Here is a 17,160-nt window from a genome sequence, read left to right as displayed (position 1 = left end):
AATGAGGTCAAGGATATGATGTGTCCCAGACACCTTCCTAGACAGCAAAGTCTTAGATCACCTTAGATCATGGGTTTTAAAATGCAGTGATCAGCATGCCTTTACCATCACTGCCTACCTTTTGGTCTTACGATTTGAGAAGTGCCGCAATCTCTTAACAAATCAATACACCACCCTTCACAACCTTCTAAGACGTGGTGTTATCAGCCAATTGATAGCACCCCTGATATCAGAAAAGATGCATTGGGAACCCTTCTTCCTGGGTTACTGCGATGTTCGTTATGCACTTTTAATGCCATTGTCATTTTTTGGGGTGATAACAATTTTCTGGTTTCGTTTTCTGCAGCGCTAAGCGTCCGTACTTTCGAAATGATGTTTGACGAGATGGAAACTCTATCTTTGTCGACCAGCAACGGAACAAGTATATCAGTCACGCTCTTCAGCCTACATCATAGCTCTGGTCCTTATCACCTGTGCATTGGGGGTTGAAAATGTTACAACGACAATCGTATTTGACGTGAAAGAAATTCGAGAGTCACCATACCGCATTTTCTTTTTTTTTATCTACGCTCTGTTCTACTTTGCATCCTTCATGACCCTTTCAAGCAATATTGTCAAGCTTGTTGATTGGGCTATGATCTCCTGGGCTTCAGAAGGAATAACCATCACAGAAGAGACTGGGAAATGCGACTACAGAATCACTTCCGAGTTTAAATAAATGTATTCACTGCTGTGACCTTTGTTTGGTTCGTGGTTTGGGTAGTTCCTGCCGCATATCTTAGTGTGAAAGATCCGGCGAATGGTTCATAAATCCGGCTGATGCGTATGTTTGATATCCATCCATGTCTCAAAAGCAATATTAATTCTTAGCATCTTTGTTTTATTCGAGGCTCAATTGCTGAGCATTGTCCATGCTAGGATGGCAAAAAAAAAAAAAAATGTTTGGGGTGAAACCCCTGAAGATGAAGTCACCAATTTCGGCCAACTAGCTCCATTATCTTTTATGGCTCTGACACTGTTGGACATTGGCCGGTCAGTGTTATGTAAGTTATTCTAACAATAACAATGATTGTTATTGCATATGTTCAACATTGGAGCAGCACAACTTCTCAAGCTTGCCTGGGTTAGGGCTCCTGATAGAGTCAAAAAGTTTGGGAGAAGCTGGATGCCGTTGAGAAGCATAGGGAAATTCCTAGCTAAGGACAACACGGTTTCAAAAAATGAAGAAACGAAGTGAAATTTACTTCTCCCGTCGAAACACCATCTAATTGTCCATATAACCCATTTCTACCGCATCGCTGCATGTCATATGTAAACAGAGCTACCTGCCTGGGAAATTGCAGTGCGCTTTTCAGTCCTTGACAAGGCTGTCTTGATCTTGACTTCTTGAGTGGTGTGATACGCAGATGTGACTTACCCTGTTATGTGGTGTTGGATGCAACAAAGTATCGAGATCGCCCCTGTGAGGACTGTATTGACTTTGACAGCAAAAGAGAAAGCTCTTGCTATAGAAGTTTTACATCGTGACTATGTATACACAAGATCAAGAGATGCAGCTCTGACATCGTAACAGTACCATAAGGCCCTTGGAAAAATTGGGTTCGTGTTGCTGCAGTCATGTGCATGGTGTTGCCTTCCCTGGCATGTTGTGTAGCCTCTCGGTAGTTACCGGCTGGCCATAGGTTGCAGGCAGCATTGAAGCAGCGCCCCAAGTCAAAAAGCAAGTCCTACAAGTCACATCGTGGTATGCTTGGGTGCGTGATGGCTTCAGACTCTGCCGAGAGCCATCCCCTCTTGAGAGTACCTAAGTATGACAGTGACATTTAGCAGCAAGAAATCGCCGAGGACATTGGGCTGTTAGGTGACAATGTCGGTGTGGTCTCGGGCAGCAAGCCAATAGTAGCTGAGCAGCTGCAGCCAGCAAACTGTCCAGGAAACCAATGGCGGGGTGCCAGCTGGAAAGACAGCAAGCCCATGGGAAGAGACCTTGGGAAGGACCAACGGATCGGTCGATCACAGCGCATGGCATCGATAGCCGTCGCAAATTTCAATACTATTACCAGATCACCACGGGGTGTTGCTGGGATAGCCTCAGCAGACACAGCAAAAGCACCATGCACAACCCACAGATCTTCAGCAGCAAAGGCATGGTTGGCATTTCAGAGAAACACAGCCATTGTGGGATTCGTGTCGATCGCAGCTTGTGTAGAGGGGCTGGACAGAGCGATGACGTCGGCGCTGGGGATGTGTGGGAAACCGTTAGCAGATCTGATTGGTCATAGAGCACAAAAAGCGGGGATTCAGTGTGTGCGTCAGCCAGGGCTCAGCTGCAATGGCAAGGCCCACCCAGCTTTGTCTGTCAGGTCAACCATCTTCCGTGCATCTGGTATCCACATGTCATACTGCCGAGCCTGAACAGTGGTTGAATGAGGCAAGAACAACCAAAATTTTGGGGACAAGAATTGGTCAGGCCAGACCAGAAGCGGGAAGCTGATGGAGGGCGCATGTGCGTTGTAACGCCCATCCTGGGTGCCAGAGACGACGTAGCTATGCCCTTTCCTGGTCCCTTTTGACTTCTTTTTATTAATGCCGACCCGGGCCATGTCACCTGGATGCGACGCCTGTCTCCCAACTCCCCACCAGTATCACCCTCCTTGTGCTGAGTTTGAGTAGAAAAAGACTGCACCTTCATAGCCACAACCGTGGATGCATTAATAAGATCCAGTGCTGTTGTTGGCTGCGGCGTAATTACGAACGACGCAAACGTCATCAGCATCGTCACGAAATTGCGGTGCTCGGCTTGCTGCTGCTGGATCGTGGTCGGAGCAACCCGCCCACTTGGTACACCGCCACTGATGTATCACCGGGCGACGCCATCTCCTCGAACCTAAAGCAGACAGCATATATCTCAGGGGTTTTCGCTAAATCCCAGTCAGTTTATCCAGTTACCATCAAGTTGACTCAACAACTCACTCCTTAGGCACTGCAACATCCAACATGGCAGGCCGTACGTCCCCCCTTTCCCCCTGAGCCTCTTAATCCCCCACGCCTAACCCCTTCCAGGCTTCAATCCTGCGCCTCTGGCGCTCCTCCTCCTCTCGGGCTCGCTTGTGATGCTCTTCTTCGTCATCCTCTCCGGCGAATCGCGACACACGCCTCTGCGGCAAACCTACTTCCTGCGCGCCGAGACTGCCGGCATGTCCCCGGACGCGCGGCCCATCACGCAATGGACCTTCTTCCGCGTTTGCGGCCTCAACAACCAGAACTGCAGCCCGGCAAGGCCGGCGCGGGCACTTGGTGATGCTTGGGGCCGTCTGCGCGAGGGAGATGTCGATGGGGCGTTTGAGGATCTTATCGGCAAGCATGGAGGTGGGTCGACGAGTGATTATTACTGGTATATGTGGCGCTTCGCTTGGGTTTTCTACCTGATTGCGCTCTTCTTTGAGGTGGTTGCTTGGTTCACCGGCTGGCTGGGGTTCATCGGCCGGTTGGGCAACGCTGTGGCCGGGCTGGTGTCGACTATCGCGCTGGTGTTCTTGACTGTGGCTGTGAGCTTGATGACGTGAGTGGCCTCTATAACTTTTTTTTCCCGGCAATGAGTTTTGCTGACATTAAGCAGTGCTACCTTCGTCAAGCTGCGTAACGCCTTCCACGATGAAAACCGCGAGGCCGCCCTGGGTCGCTATGCCTTCGGTTTCAGCTGGGGTTCCTTTACCGCGCTATTCATCGCTACCATCCTGTTCTGCATGGGTATGCGTAAGAGTAAGGATGGTAGCCCACGTAGCCGCTTTTTCAACCGCCCTGGGCGGGTCAAGAATGAGTATGCTTAAGTGACCAAATATTTAGGGGGCTGATGCTTGAGAGGGGAGGATGTCATGACGATATGAATGACGAAAATTCCTTTATCTTGGTCGAAATTACGGTCGGGATTCAAGGACATGGCATGGCTAGCTACTTAATGATGTAGGAAAAAGGGGCAAGGTGTCATCATGGTAATGTTGCTGATTGGTGACAATGGAGAAGATCGAAGCCAGTTTTTGTGCTTGTCTATATTGCTCGCTTCACTAAGATACCACACAGTTTATGAAAGACACTCGTTCATGATGAGACAGGGAATAAAATGAATGAGCATATGGACACAGTTAATAGCATTCCAAGCTAGCGCACTTTCGAGAGGAGAGGAGCAGTGATGTTATGATATTGAAATTATCAACATAAATTTGACATGCTGCTAGTTATCCATAGTCTCTGATTCATCAACACGTCCGTCCAGGTTCATAGTGTTGAAGTGCATTCAGATTCCTCAAGTCTTCCATTTCATTCCTTTTGTTTCGTGTCTTCTCATGCTGCCATAATAACCTGCCCCATTTCGCTCAATGAATCAACCCGAAGCCCAGTTTCTCTACCCTTCCCCGCAAACCCGTCCATAAGAAGTTAACAAACCCCCAGAAGCCGGATTATAAAATCATAGGGATAATGTAAGTAAGGCATATATATATATACAACAACCAATACAAAACTCTTGCCTCACTTAACCCATTTCATTCCCCTTCCTAAGAGGCTTTCGTCTCGGACATGCTATCGCCGCCACCACTGCCGATCTTATTCAGCGGCGCGGCATGCAACGCGGGCTTGTTACCCCCGGCCTTTCCAGGCTTCACTCCCTCACTCTTCTTCCTCTCCAACACACTCTTAACCCACTCAGCGACCTCATAATCCCCCTCAGCCAGCTTCCCACCAGGATGGTTGAGCTTGAGCCCCTCAAGACTCTTTTGTGCAGCCTGCATTGCAGCAGCAGCGTCTTCGAGACTGCCGGAGGTCTCTGCCGTTGTGGCGGCGGCCTCGGCCTCAGCGTCTTCGGCGATGGTTTCGGGTTTGGTGAGGGATGCGATCCACGGGTGGGCGAGGAGCATGGGGTAGGTGTGGCGTTGGGAGGGAATCTTGTTGAGGCAGCAGCGGACGAAGTCGTGCGCGGAGGGGGAGTAATTCGCTGAGGCAGGGATGGAGGGGGGAGGACCGTCGACGATGGCCTGACAAGATGTTAGTGATTTGTAGTCTCACAAGGGCAGGGGCAAAAGGGCTGCTTACGCTCAGCTGGCCGAAGATGGTGCTAGAAACTTCAGGAGGATAGGGATACCGGCCCATGGCACACTCAATTATGGTGAGCCCCAAGCTCCAGATATCACTCTGGACGCTGTATGTGCCATTAGCAACACCACCGCCGCTGATGCGTTCTGGAGCCATGTAGCTCTGGCAGCCGATATTCGTCTTGGCCATACTAGCAACCAAGTTACCCGACACGCCAAAGTCGCAGATCTTGACCTGCCCGCGGGTGTTGACAAGGATATTAGTTGGCTTAACATCGCGATGGATGATGTTGTGATCCTCTTTCAACGTCTTCAAACCGACGACCGCCGCATACGTGATCTTGCGCAGAACGCTCTCAGGTATGCCACCAGCATACAGCTTGTCGATGCTGCCTCCATCCATGTATTCAATACACATGTAGACGGCTCCCTCCTGGAAGAAGGCACCATAGAAGTCAATAATATAAGGAGACACGCATTCGTGCAGGATGACAAGTTCCTTAAGAATTGTTGTGAACTTGGCCTCATCTAGCTCGAGGCGGATCTCCTTCATGGCCATGACCACACCCGAGGTTGTACGGCCGCTTCCTCCGCTTGTAGAAGTTGCCGAGGAGATCTCCCGGGACGCGGCATCGGCTTCTTCAGATGGCGATTGCGCCGAAGGTGTCTTTCGGAAGCCACTCAGCCCCTGCCCGAAACGCGGGGCCTTGGGTCGAGCATGTCGCACTTTGTAGACAGTACCGTAATTGCCCTTGCCCAGCTCGTCAAGTACCTCGATCTCGTCCAGCGAGATGGAGAAGGTCTGGCCATTAGCAAAGTTGACCCCCGTCCGGGTGATGGTCGCTGCGCCCTCGAAGGTGATCCAACCCTTCTCGGTGTCGATGTACTTGGAGAAGTCGCTGAACTTTGAGCCTCGCCCTTCGCCGTTGAGAGCCGGTGCCTTGGATACCTCGCCCAGGTCAGCAAGCTTCGGCGTGGGAGCTGGTGATGGACTGTTGGAACCGGACAGGCTTCCCAGCTTCATAGCTCTCCTCTCACTCAGGCCAGGAGCTTTTCTAACAGCTCCTGGCACGGCTGGAGCAGACTTGGGGAAGCCGGGATGTATTGGCCTGCCCATTCCGGGGGGTAACTTGAAATTGGCGGGAATACCGCCCGGGCCGATGGGCTGCGGCATGTTCATGTGCATATTCATGTTGACGGGTGAGCCGGGACCGCGAAAACCCATACTCAGACGTTGCTCCTGCAAGGCTCGTGCCTTTTGGAGCAGGTCAGATGGGATGCTGCTCGCGCTTGGTGTTGGTCTTCTGGCAGTACTGAGCAAGCCAGTGACGCTGGAGCTTGGATTGAGGGGAGCACCGGTGTTCTGAGGATCGGATATGGCTCTGAGGGATGGGACTCGACGAGGCGGCTGCTCGGAGCTGGCATTAGCGGTGCTGCCGGCGCTACCAGCACTACCAGTGCTACCCGGAGAGACACCTGGAGCAGTCTCTGAGGCGGAGGTAGAGCTAGGGGCATCGAGGGGAGTGCTTTCATCCGACGACTCGGGAGAGCTAGGCGAGGTCGGCTGGCTCGGGGGAAGCTCCTCAGCCGGTGTGGCCGGCTCTGAGTCAGAGGGAAGGCCGCCCATGATGGAGACGTCGTGAGCGGCTATCAGGGAAAAAAAAAGAGACGAGTAGGACCTCCTATCGCTTACATGCGGCAGCGAAGAGGAGCATATAAGTCGAAGAAGCGAAGCGGCGGTATGTTGACGTAGCGATGTTTGATGAGACGCACAGAGGCCACAGTCGGCTGTAAGTTGCCAGACTAGCACGCCAACGAAGCAGTGAAATCACAGATCGTTGAAAAAAAAGGGGGGGTTTGGGGGAGAGGGGAGACAGAAGAAGCAGCTGTCAGAGCTGTAAAGTCGCGGGAAGCTTGTGCCTGCTTTTCTATAAAGTTGACAGCCACGCGGCAAAATAAAGAAGAACGATGAGCTGGCGGCGGTCGACAGGGGATACCTATTGCACGGGCCGTTTAAGTTTCTTTCTTCCTGGTATCCGGGTGCGGTGAGCTGGCGTGAACGGGATCGGGATGGGAACTTGGCCGGGAGCGAGAGACGAGTTGCAAAGTCGCAGAAGCAGAGAGACAAAATCAAGAATCGGTAATCGGATTTGACAGCTCTAGGCTTCCTCGACAGGCGCGGAGATGCCGAAGGGACAGAAGCTGCAAGGCTAGCAATTGTCGGGGCCAGGGGATTGATGCCGCCTTCAGGGGACACTTCTGGAAAAGCACGTCTCCCCGACTCTTGCGGTGCCGGTGCGCTGCTGTGCTGCTGTGCTGTAGAAGCGCAGAAGGGGAATTGTTGAAGTGGCAAGCGGAGGGACTTCTGCACAGCGACCGCATGGCGAGTCGTCGTGCTGGAGGTTGGCTTAGGTGAGGCTTGATTGGTCCTTCGCGGGGACTGGATGGGCCTGATGGAGCCCCATCTGCGCGAGTGCGATTCCCCGGGCACATGCAGCGGCTGCCAGCGGCCAGAATCCACAGTGGGAATGGCCGAAATCGTGGGAACAGCTGCCGGCGAGCAGCAACAGTGGGAGCGAGATAGACCAGCTTCTTGGGCGCACTGGCCCATGCAATAGAAAATGACGCCCGGGTTCGGTGGAGGTTCTGTCGATTTGTGGCACCTTGTCGTGCACTCCCGGTCATCGTCTGAAATGGGAATTGCGAACTGTAATTGTTGTGTGCTGTCCTTCCCTGCGTTGACGATCTCTTGATTCTCGGCCCTTCCTATGCCCTGAGCTTGGATCTTTCTTGCGAGTTACCTTAGCTGGGTAAACCTCACACTTTTGTCATACAACATCCTTGGATCCAAGTCTGTCAGCGAGCACTTTTTATTGTTCTGATTCTGCTGCATGCATCTTTGAGACTTCTGCATCACTGATACGCCTTAAGTCCCATCAGGTAAACAGTTGCCTGATTGATGCACATGCGTATAGGAGCGTTTCTTCCGCCCCTCGTTGAAGCAAATGACATGCAGATACGGCATCGTAGTGCGAAGCTTGGCTGCCAAGAATGGTGATCGACGCGGCCTGGCGATGCCATGCTGCGGTGCTGGGCTCTAGCGGCTTCCCCGGACCAGCTTCTCTGGAGTGGGGCCATTCCGTCCAGACGGTCAAGATGGCTTCACCGATACCCGGCTCGTAGCTCAGAGGACAACACTTATACCAGCTCCAACCTACCTACCTTGTGATTTGTTTGTCTACATTCAAGAGCTTTGATCTGAATTTCTGTCCCATCCGTCGCAAGTTGGGGTTGATTGCTTTACCCTTCACCATTACTGTTGACTCTTCCAGTGTTTGCGATTAATACAGTGACGATTAACTGATCCAGAGTATGAAGACTACGAGTCAGTCCGAGGACACAAGACGCTTTCAACCTTACCTGGATCAACATTAAGCCGCCTGGTCCGATGTTCAGCCTCTTGATCCCTGACAGATACCAGAGCACAGGTTTTAGTTGTCAGCCAGCTGCTCAGCCCAGCATCTCCAGATTTAAAGTTTGCCTGGGTTCTTCCGAACACTGGATATTTGCCGTTGTAAGCAGACTTCGAGGACCTGAAAGGATACTACTGTAGTGCGACTCCAATCGCTGCTATCAGTGATGTGCATATTAGCAGTTTGTTTGTTGGAAGCGATTGGCTTTGTTGGAGACCTCTTGCTTCTTGACTCAGAGAGCCTGTGGGATCAGTGGCATGACACAGCCAACCAGCGAGCGACGCGGCAACACGTTTTTTCTGTGCAACATTGCAACATGCCGCGGTTTGCAAGAAAACAACTTCATTTTTTTTTTTCTGTTGCATATCCACCTCAGGCTTGCTCAAGCTTTCATCAGAGTCATATTCGACATAAACAAACCACCAGAATCCCAGCTCATATTTTATTCCTATCCCTTTAGTTTCGCGGTTGTTTCGAACTTCGACAGTGCTAACAACGTCGGTTTAATCGCTTGCAGCGTTTCAAGCGGTTGAACCTCTGCCGACGTCATGACTTGAACAGTGCCCCACGCTGCTGTTATCGATCTGTTTCGCCTGATTCTTGGCGTGGGTCAAAAGAGTGAGCCAAGGCAGTTTGACAGGGGCCATCTGCTAGGACGAGACGAAGGCCTGGTCACCAGCAGCCTTCCTAGTGATGACATTGCATCATTTGATTGGCTGCCCTGATAGATGGCAGGTTTCCTGTTAACAGCTTGTCCCAAGTGTGCCTGGTTGCAACCAGCCTGGTGCAGCGGTGGCTGATCTTATCACCGCCGCCATTTCGGCTCCGACGTCTTGATGGCAAGCCAAGATCGGGCGTGCGAGAGGAAGGTAGGCCTTATCGTCGGAGAGCTTGTCTCCCTCAGCCCTAGGCGCAAAATGCAAAAAACTCATTCAAGAATGAGCTCAGTCCCCTGCTGGCGGCAGCGCTATGCAAGATCCCCATCCTTTGTCGTCCCCTGCCATTGTAGAAAAAGGACTGTAGCAGCCCTACCACCAAGTATCGTGCCCAGCGCCCCTTGTGTCCTATGTCAAAGACCGCTGTCAAAGCAGCCCATCCACACAGTCTCTAAAGTGTCTCAGCACCGGGACAACTCCGAGAACCAACCAAGCTCGCGCTCCACCAGCTCCGCCTCCGTGTGTTCGACACTCGCCGCCCAAGCCGAATGACACCATTGCTGCGCCCTTGATTCAAAAAGAAGCTGACTTCTCCGCGAATACCCTGGGCTGGTCCCTTCCTCCCCTGTTTATCAACCTTCTTCACCATCATCACACTCTTCATCCTCGACCAAGCCCAATCGTGCTTGAGCACCTGGCTGACCACTTGATGGGTCTTTTTGAAATACGGGCGCCGACGTTATGGCGCATAGCTTCTGGGACCACTGCGTCCTGGAACCAAGTTCCTATGACGGCGCCCTCCAATTTCACCACCTTTCAAGATGTACAACCGCATGATGCGCATCCGTCTTTCGGCCATCTAATCCTGCTGGTCTTCGGCGCTGTGCTGGAAGTTGTCTGCGTTAGTTTGCCAGGCTACATCATTGCGCGCTTGGGCTACTTCGATGCCGAGAAGCAAAGATTCCTCGCAGACCTTAATATGATGCTTTTCACTCCATGTCTAAGTACGTTCCCCTTCGATTCCGAGAAAACTAGAAGAGTTGGAGCTAACGTGATCCAGTCTTCACGAAACTTGCATCTCAACTAAACCCCGACAAATTGGCTGACTTGGGTATCATCCCTATTATTTTCGTAATCCAAACAACTATCTCATGGCTGGTCTCTCGAGGAGTTGCAAAATGCTTTGGCTTTGGCCGACGTCCCCGCAATTTCGTCACGGCTATGGGCGTCTTTGGCAACTCGAATTCTCTGCCTATGTCCCTTGTCATTTCATTATCGCAGACACTCAAGGGACTTCATTGGGACAGGATACCTGGCGATACCGACGATGAGGTAGCCGCGCGTGGTATCTTGTATCTCCTAGTCTTCCAGCAGTTGGGCCAGCTGGCCCGGTGGACGTGGGGTTTAAAGGTTCTGCTCGCACCGAAATCTGCGTACGAAGAGTACAACGACGAGGCAGCCGAGGAAGGTCGCTGTCACGAGGAAGCTCAAAACGACGGAGAGATCCAGTGTTTGCTCGACGGCGTCGATCCCTCCCAGGAGACGGACGAACTCGACCGCTTTGTCTACCAGCACCGTCCTGACAGCCCAACGCATACGGACAACGCACATAGCATTTACGAACCAGCCGGTAGTACACCGATCGCAGGCGGGTCAAGAGCCTCCCCGAACGATTCGGAAGATGACGAGCACGGATCTGTTTGGAAGAAGAAGAGCCTTAACGGCTACGGCAACACCCTCGGTGATGATTTGCAGCCTCACTTCTTCCCCCGCCTTCGCGCCAGCGACAATCCCGAACCTCCGGAAGGCATCAAAAGCGTTCTGGTACGCATGCGTCGGGCCCCGGGCAAGGTCTGCGCCAGGATCTGCCAGTCCATCAGTGCCGTCTGTTGTTGCGTGTATGACACGCTCCCGCGGCCTCTTCAGGTGTTGATATCTTTCTGCGCCCGGATTGTCCGGTCTGTCTACAGTTTCCTCGTCTGGATCATGAGCCCTGCCCTTTGGGCAATGCTTATCGGCGTGCTCGTTGCCTCGGTCCCCAAGCTTCATTCTATTTTCTTCGACGAAGAGTCCTTCATGCGCACCAGCGTCACCAGCGCCATCCAGCAAACTGGTGGCGTTGCTGTCCCCTTGATCCTCGTCGTGTTGGGTGCCAACTTGGCGCGCGGAACGGAGATACACGAGGAAGAGTCCGAGATCGACCCTGAAGAGAAGCAAATCGGCACGAAGCTGCTTGTTGCGTCGCTGATTAGTCGCATGCTGCTGTGCCCTCTTATCATGGCACCTATTCTCGCCCTATTTGCAAAGTACGTGCCGGTCAGCATCCTGGACGATCCAATTTTCGTCATTGTCTGCTTCCTGCTTACGGGCGCGCCGAGCGCTCTGCAGCTGGCGCAGATTTGCCAGTCGAATCGTGTGTATGAGACGGTTATGAGCAAGATCTTGTTTCATAGCTATGTCATCTGGATCATGCCGTCGACGTTGATCTTGGTGGTGATGGCGATGGAGGTTGTGGAGTGGGCGGCTACTTCGTGAAGCCTTTTGATGTTCAGGAGGCACTTGTGTAACTGTAATGAGAGAGTCATGGTTATGGTAATGATTGGCGTTTTGGTGTCCTTTTTTTTGGAGAGGCTGTGGTCACTTTGGATGGGCAGGGCAATGTGGTAACAGGATGTAGATGGATCATGCATGTCACGGTGTACAACAGAATGGCTCTTCTCAGTATTGGGTCTCGGGCCGGGTAGGTGATTGGTTTCCTTGGTATCAGGTTGGCTGTATCATGAGATGGTTGTGATGCGGTATACATGACCTGCCTGGGCACAAATATTTAGCCCTAGGCTCTCTTGAGTATGACTACTATTGTTTTGAGTTGCAAAGACTTGTCCATAGTCTCCTTGCCCTATTTTTTCTCCTTTTTGTGTCACAATGCCCACAGCACCTTGTTTTGAAATACCAGACCTTTAATTTGATTAACTGTATTAACTGTACAGTTCATTGCGTTGAGCAATAGAGTACATGAAGACAAAAGTCCCACACCCGCGAGTGAACTTTACCGTATGTCTCTTTCTCAGACATAACCCAGTGTTCTAGTCCTTCCCTCCAAATACCTAGTATCTTGAAATACTGGACTCTCTTGAGTGAACTAAGCACGTGCGCGGAATATCCTGTATGTGGATCTTTTTGTCCTCTTGGCTGACCCAAATTGACTTCCGAAACTCTGCCTCGAGCACCTCAAGATCCGCCTTGAGTTGCTCTTGTTTCTTGAGAATTCCTTTATACTTTCTGAAAAGCTCCTTTTGGTGTTCGACGTAATCCTTCTGTTCTTTAATGAGGCTATCTTGCCGCTGTTTGAGGTGCTGGAGTTGGTCGATCAGAGCCGAGTTCATCCCGGTAGGCCTCAAAGTCGACTGAGTCGCTCCGATCTCAACGCTGGTAGCCGCCGTAATTGGCATGACCTCGTTACTGGTATCGAGACGCTTTGCGGCAGGCTCTCCTTCGATGGGGGAGCTGGGAGTCGTCATGTCGAGCGGACGCTTGCTTGTCGCTGACGACGAAGTAGCAGCAGTACTTCCAGCAATGCTCCGCTGAGCGGCAGGCACTTGCCTCATCTGCTCCTCTTGTAGCTTGCGCTGGTAATAGACCTCGTATTCTTTGCTTAGAAGGGGCTCAGTGCGCTTCGGAAGCTCAGGGAAAGGGAATGGCTTCGTGCCCTGGAAAACAGTGTCCCAGACCGTGGATTCAACGTGGTAGCAGATGTATTCGAGAGACACTTCGGAATAGCGATGGGCTGCCAAGGACCTCATGAGCTCACTATGCGCTGCCTCGAACTTGGCAGCGACCCGATGTGCGTCATTGTGCATGGAAGCCATGACGGCGTTGACCACTTGAGCTCGACGATTGACAATCGATTGGTAGATGAAATTGTTTCGAAGATGCAACTCACCCTCTGGGTATAAGATATGGTCAAGTGGACCAGAATTCATCTTGCTGATGCTTGGTTAGTCATCGGAGTCAACAGGCGAGAGGTGTGCTGCTGGAGATGAAGAAATGGGGGCAATTTACTCGCTGTGGCTTGGGAGGGGAGTGGTTCAGGAAAGTCGGTTGCATAGAGAAAAGGCGAAGTAACGTGAATGGCTAAAATACTGGGCCTTTCTCTGCTGCTATGGAAATTTAGATAAAAAGTGAGAAAGCAGTGCCGAGTGTTTGCAATGCTGGATTTGTACCTCTTACGAATCAATTAGAGCCTGTAGACTAGGTCCGATTTACATTCTCTTCTTTGCTACTGTTTTTGTGTTCTCCGATTTCACCACGATAGTTGCTATTGCATGAAGAGGCAAAAGAACACATCTCGTAAAGCATCCTGTATCACTACCGACTCCTCAACGAGGTCATTTGCCCCCAAGTGCCCGGTTCCCTATCCCTCATGAGCTCTTCCAGATTGTTGAACAAGCTCGCCCGAGTAATAAAAGTTTCCTCAAAACCTAGCTTCCTCTTTTGGTGTTCTTTGTGCTTCCTCCTTATATCGGCCTTTCATCGCCGCGTACTATGCTGTGATTATCGCGAAATTAGTTCAGTTCTTCCTCGATCTTTACGAACTTCGATCCCCTCTTCTAAGGCTCCTGCCCCTCTTCTTAGGAGCTCTTCATTTTCTTTGCAGATATCCTTCTCCAGGTCAGAAGCTTGGAGCAGGACTTGATACGCTTGGAAACTTCTGCCTCTCGCTTATTCAGGATTCCTTCACGTTCACGAGATCCCACTCTTTCTTGAGCTCTTGCTCCAAAATGTCAAAGTGGCTTCTTTCTTCTCTAGGCCCACCTTGGACTGCGTGAAGTAAGCCAACTCCGCGCTCGTGTAGCTGGCAGAACCCATCAGGTCCTCGATGGGGCTGTCAAGGGTGGCACCGACAGCAGGTGGAGCGACTTCTAGCTGTCCTCTGGACATGGCCAGCGGGGATTATTGTTGAACAAAGTAAAGCCCAGTGTTCTGAGTCTGGCTACTGTTCAGCGGCCTTCAGTACCTAATAATGCAAATTGTTCACTCTTAAAGCACGTCATGGCAGCTTGGTTCATCAAAGAGGAAATGACGTGAGCAACCAAAGGCGGGATCCCACATTTTGGCGTTAATCCTCTAGCACACATGGTTGAAGGAGAGTTTTTTGTGCCTTTCCTGCCACAACTGTTCGAGGATCTCACCCTTGGCGACTTTGAAATTCTGGCACGAGTCCTGGTGAACTAAGTTCTTGAACCCAGAAAGATGTCTAAGATGGCATCAAGAAACTGGAGTCGGCAAGAACAAGCACGCCGGTAGTCTGGATTGTTTGGATCAGATACCAAGACATGAAAGCCTAGGTTGGGGATGTGGCCAGAGTTCTGTTGACGTTTCGTGGGCCACTGGGTCGAACCATGAAGGACAATAGAAAGGCAACTGCAGCGCTGTGCTATTGAGGATGCGTCACCAGTGTGAAAACTTGCGAATATGGACTCAGAAAACGGCGCGTGCCTTACGTCCTGCCTCCCCCTGAACCTCCTCGCTGCCCTTTCCGCGCTGTCGAACGCGAACCCTATGTGTTGTGTTTCACGTATTGTTTTTTCTTCGTATAGAAGAACCGGAATGTTCTGAACTCGCACGCCGAGGAGCATGGTGATTGCATGACCCTGGAATTGAATTATGCCTATGATCTAACCATCTATCCCATCTAACATACAGAACCTATCCGCTATGATGCAAATTCCCGCTGAAACAGCTAGTCTATCCTTGCGCCAGTCACCCACGCCTATTCAGTTCGCTCTTTCCTCTTCATGCTCTCCGTTGGCCATCTCGTCCTCGTGTACCCTATTGACAGGCCCTCTTCATGTGTTCCACTGATCAGTCTGTCCTTATGACATGCCAACTCGACCTTCTCTTGTGGTGGAGGTGGCACATTCGGCAGCACTCCCTAAGTGGCAGATAACCTCATCCTTGGAGCCGTGATGGTGAACGTAAACAGTTCATACCACTCTTCATCCTTTTTGGCTTTACCACCGCTTCCTTCAGTGCTGTTATCAGCACCATTCTTATCCTTCTGCCCCTTCTCGTCATCCTCTTTCATCTTTTCCACTTCCTCTTCCCCAATCTGCTGAATGACATTGCCTTTTCCATCCACCTCAACAACCACATCCTTCACGTCTAAACTTCCATCCTCAGTATACTCCCACATATCCTTCAACTCGCCTCTGATCAGCCCTGTCAGCCAGAGAGACCCTGTTACACCTGGCACCAGATAGAGCAGCGCAGGCTGGGCGTGGTTGAACACCACCATCACCAACAGCGTGGATACCATGCCGAAGGTGTACCCAATGAGCGAGGCATAAAAGTAGGGCTTAGGGAATGCCGTGGCGGAGATGGGTTCGTAGGCCTGTGGAATGGGTGATAGCCGACCGGGAGGGGTCGTCCAATAACGGTTGCCCCATTGATTGCGCGGCGAAACATAGGGGACTTTGACGCGACGGTGGGTTAGTGTTGTCGAGACGGTACCGTCAGGAAGAATGGTTTTGAGTTCGACGGGCTCGAGCTTGATCTGCTTCTTGTAGTATTGATACTGATCAAAGCGGAGAGCAAGGCAGATGATGAAACCTGGTACGACAATATCGCCTAGACCAAGGATGCTGCCACTTTTGGCCCCCTTAAAGACAAGTTTGATAGGTGCATCAACCTTTGAAGCAACAGTGATCATTAATGGCCTAAAAATGAAGGTAAGCCTGTGAATATTAATGGGGCCACGGGGAGCCATACGTGTAAAAGACCATGACAATATCATAAACAAAAAGACCGCCAAGCACCAGAGTCCCGATGGCGAAAGACGTCGGCGAAATTAAGCTGAAACTCGAGTAGCACAGGGCTATGGCGAGGAGGTTAGACACAAAAATCCCCTTTGCAAAATGGTAGGTGATGGCAAGAGCTGTGGCGATAGACACTTTGACGATATCATTGAGCCGGACGCCAATTTTGACGCGGGTCTTGCCGTAGGTAGCAAAGCGAAGAGACCATTCCTGGTTGAGAATGCCACGAACACCCCAAAGTATGTCAACTAATTTTGGGGAGAATCTCCATTCTGACAACTTGCCAGGTAAAGGGTTGGTCTTGTCAGGAGTCGGGACTTTTTTCCCAGTCTCCTTCTCAACCACAAGCTGCCGACGCTGGTTTTGGTCGATGTGATACAGTCGTCCGGTTTGGTCTGCCCACATGTCGGGAAATATTAGACTGGTGTAGATGTCGAGCGCATCTCCAATCAAGGTGCCGGTGCCAGCAATACTCATCACAGACATGTAGACACGAAGGATTGAGTTGACGATGTCAGCGTACTGGAGGACTTTGATCACATAATACATGCCCGCCAGCGCGACTCCAAGGCACAGGGGGAACAGAATCGCATCAGAGAACTCCAGGTTCTCTCTGGGTTTCTCTTTTTTCTTCTCCTGTTTTGTAGACTCGGTTGGGGCTGCTGAAGGGGGGCGGCGCAGAGCACTATGTGCACCAATCCAAAGTAAAGTTAAGGAAGACAGCATGAGAAAGAGCAGATGTGGCTCAAGGACTTTGACGAAAGCGAAGACGCCAAGGGGACTGCCCGGATCTGTTGCCGTTAGCTCGACAGTTGGTGTCGGCTGTGAGGGAACTGCGGCCACCCCGCTTGTATCGACTGTTGACGGCATTCCGGACGATTAGCCTAGAGAAGAAGAGCAGCCTTGAGAATTTCGGAGGTGGACATGTAGATCGAGTTGGCAGTTGAAGATGCCCGACACTCAAGTGATCGAAGTCGTCAAGATGCTACGCAAATCTTCGTTTGAGCACAAATTGATGCTGTTTATGCTTGATATGTGAAGATAGCAAGAGTCTGATATTGGTGTCAGGGTGTTCAAAGGCATAAACTTCGCCAGCTGGTGGGAACACTTTCAGCCCAGCAAGCGA

The 17,160-nt window shown here is 51.3% G+C and overlaps 5 protein-coding genes across 5 annotated transcripts; 2 read left to right on the top strand and 3 right to left on the bottom strand.

Annotated features, from left to right (window-relative positions):
• Positions 1-2,997: 2,997 nt before the first annotated feature.
• On the top strand, positions 2,998-3,830 carry CTHT_0015110 (uncharacterized protein; the record flags this gene model as incomplete). The annotated part of the gene is made up of 3 exons (XM_006691958.1): positions 2,998-3,007; positions 3,064-3,562; positions 3,620-3,830. The coding sequence occupies 3 exons, from the start codon at positions 2,998-3,000 to the stop codon at positions 3,828-3,830; spliced, it is 720 nt and encodes a 239-aa protein (XP_006692021.1).
• A 723-nt stretch (positions 3,831-4,553) lies between these two features.
• CTHT_0015100 (MAP kinase kinase-like protein) lies at positions 4,554-6,714 on the bottom strand (the record flags this gene model as incomplete). Its single annotated transcript, XM_006691957.1, has 2 exons — positions 4,554-5,030; positions 5,089-6,714. The coding sequence occupies 2 exons, from the start codon at positions 6,712-6,714 to the stop codon at positions 4,554-4,556; spliced, it is 2,103 nt and encodes a 700-aa protein (XP_006692020.1).
• Positions 6,715-10,003: 3,289 nt separating this feature from the next.
• Positions 10,004-11,751, top strand: CTHT_0015090 (putative endoplasmic reticulum protein; the record flags this gene model as incomplete). Its single annotated transcript, XM_006691956.1, has 2 exons — positions 10,004-10,220; positions 10,277-11,751. The coding sequence occupies 2 exons, from the start codon at positions 10,004-10,006 to the stop codon at positions 11,749-11,751; spliced, it is 1,692 nt and encodes a 563-aa protein (XP_006692019.1).
• A 572-nt stretch (positions 11,752-12,323) lies between these two features.
• CTHT_0015080 (uncharacterized protein) lies at positions 12,324-13,085 on the bottom strand (the record flags this gene model as incomplete). The annotated part of the gene is made up of 1 exon (XM_006691955.1): positions 12,324-13,085. One exon carries the CDS (start codon positions 13,083-13,085, stop codon positions 12,324-12,326), a length of 762 nt encoding a protein of 253 aa, XP_006692018.1.
• Positions 13,086-15,151: 2,066 nt separating this feature from the next.
• On the bottom strand, positions 15,152-16,904 carry CTHT_0015070 (aspartic-type endopeptidase-like protein; the record flags this gene model as incomplete). Its single annotated transcript, XM_006691954.1, has 2 exons — positions 15,152-15,935; positions 15,988-16,904. 2 exons carry the CDS (start codon positions 16,902-16,904, stop codon positions 15,152-15,154), a joined length of 1,701 nt encoding a protein of 566 aa, XP_006692017.1.
• Between the last annotated feature and the right edge of the window lie 256 nt (positions 16,905-17,160).

This window comes from Thermochaetoides thermophila (genome assembly GCF_000221225.1).
Source record: "Thermochaetoides thermophila DSM 1495 unplaced genomic scaffold scf7180000011814, whole genome shotgun sequence".
NCBI classification, from domain to species: Eukaryota; Fungi; Ascomycota; class Sordariomycetes; order Sordariales; family Chaetomiaceae; genus Thermochaetoides; species Thermochaetoides thermophila.
This window is presented reverse-complemented; position numbering and strand designations above follow the sequence as displayed.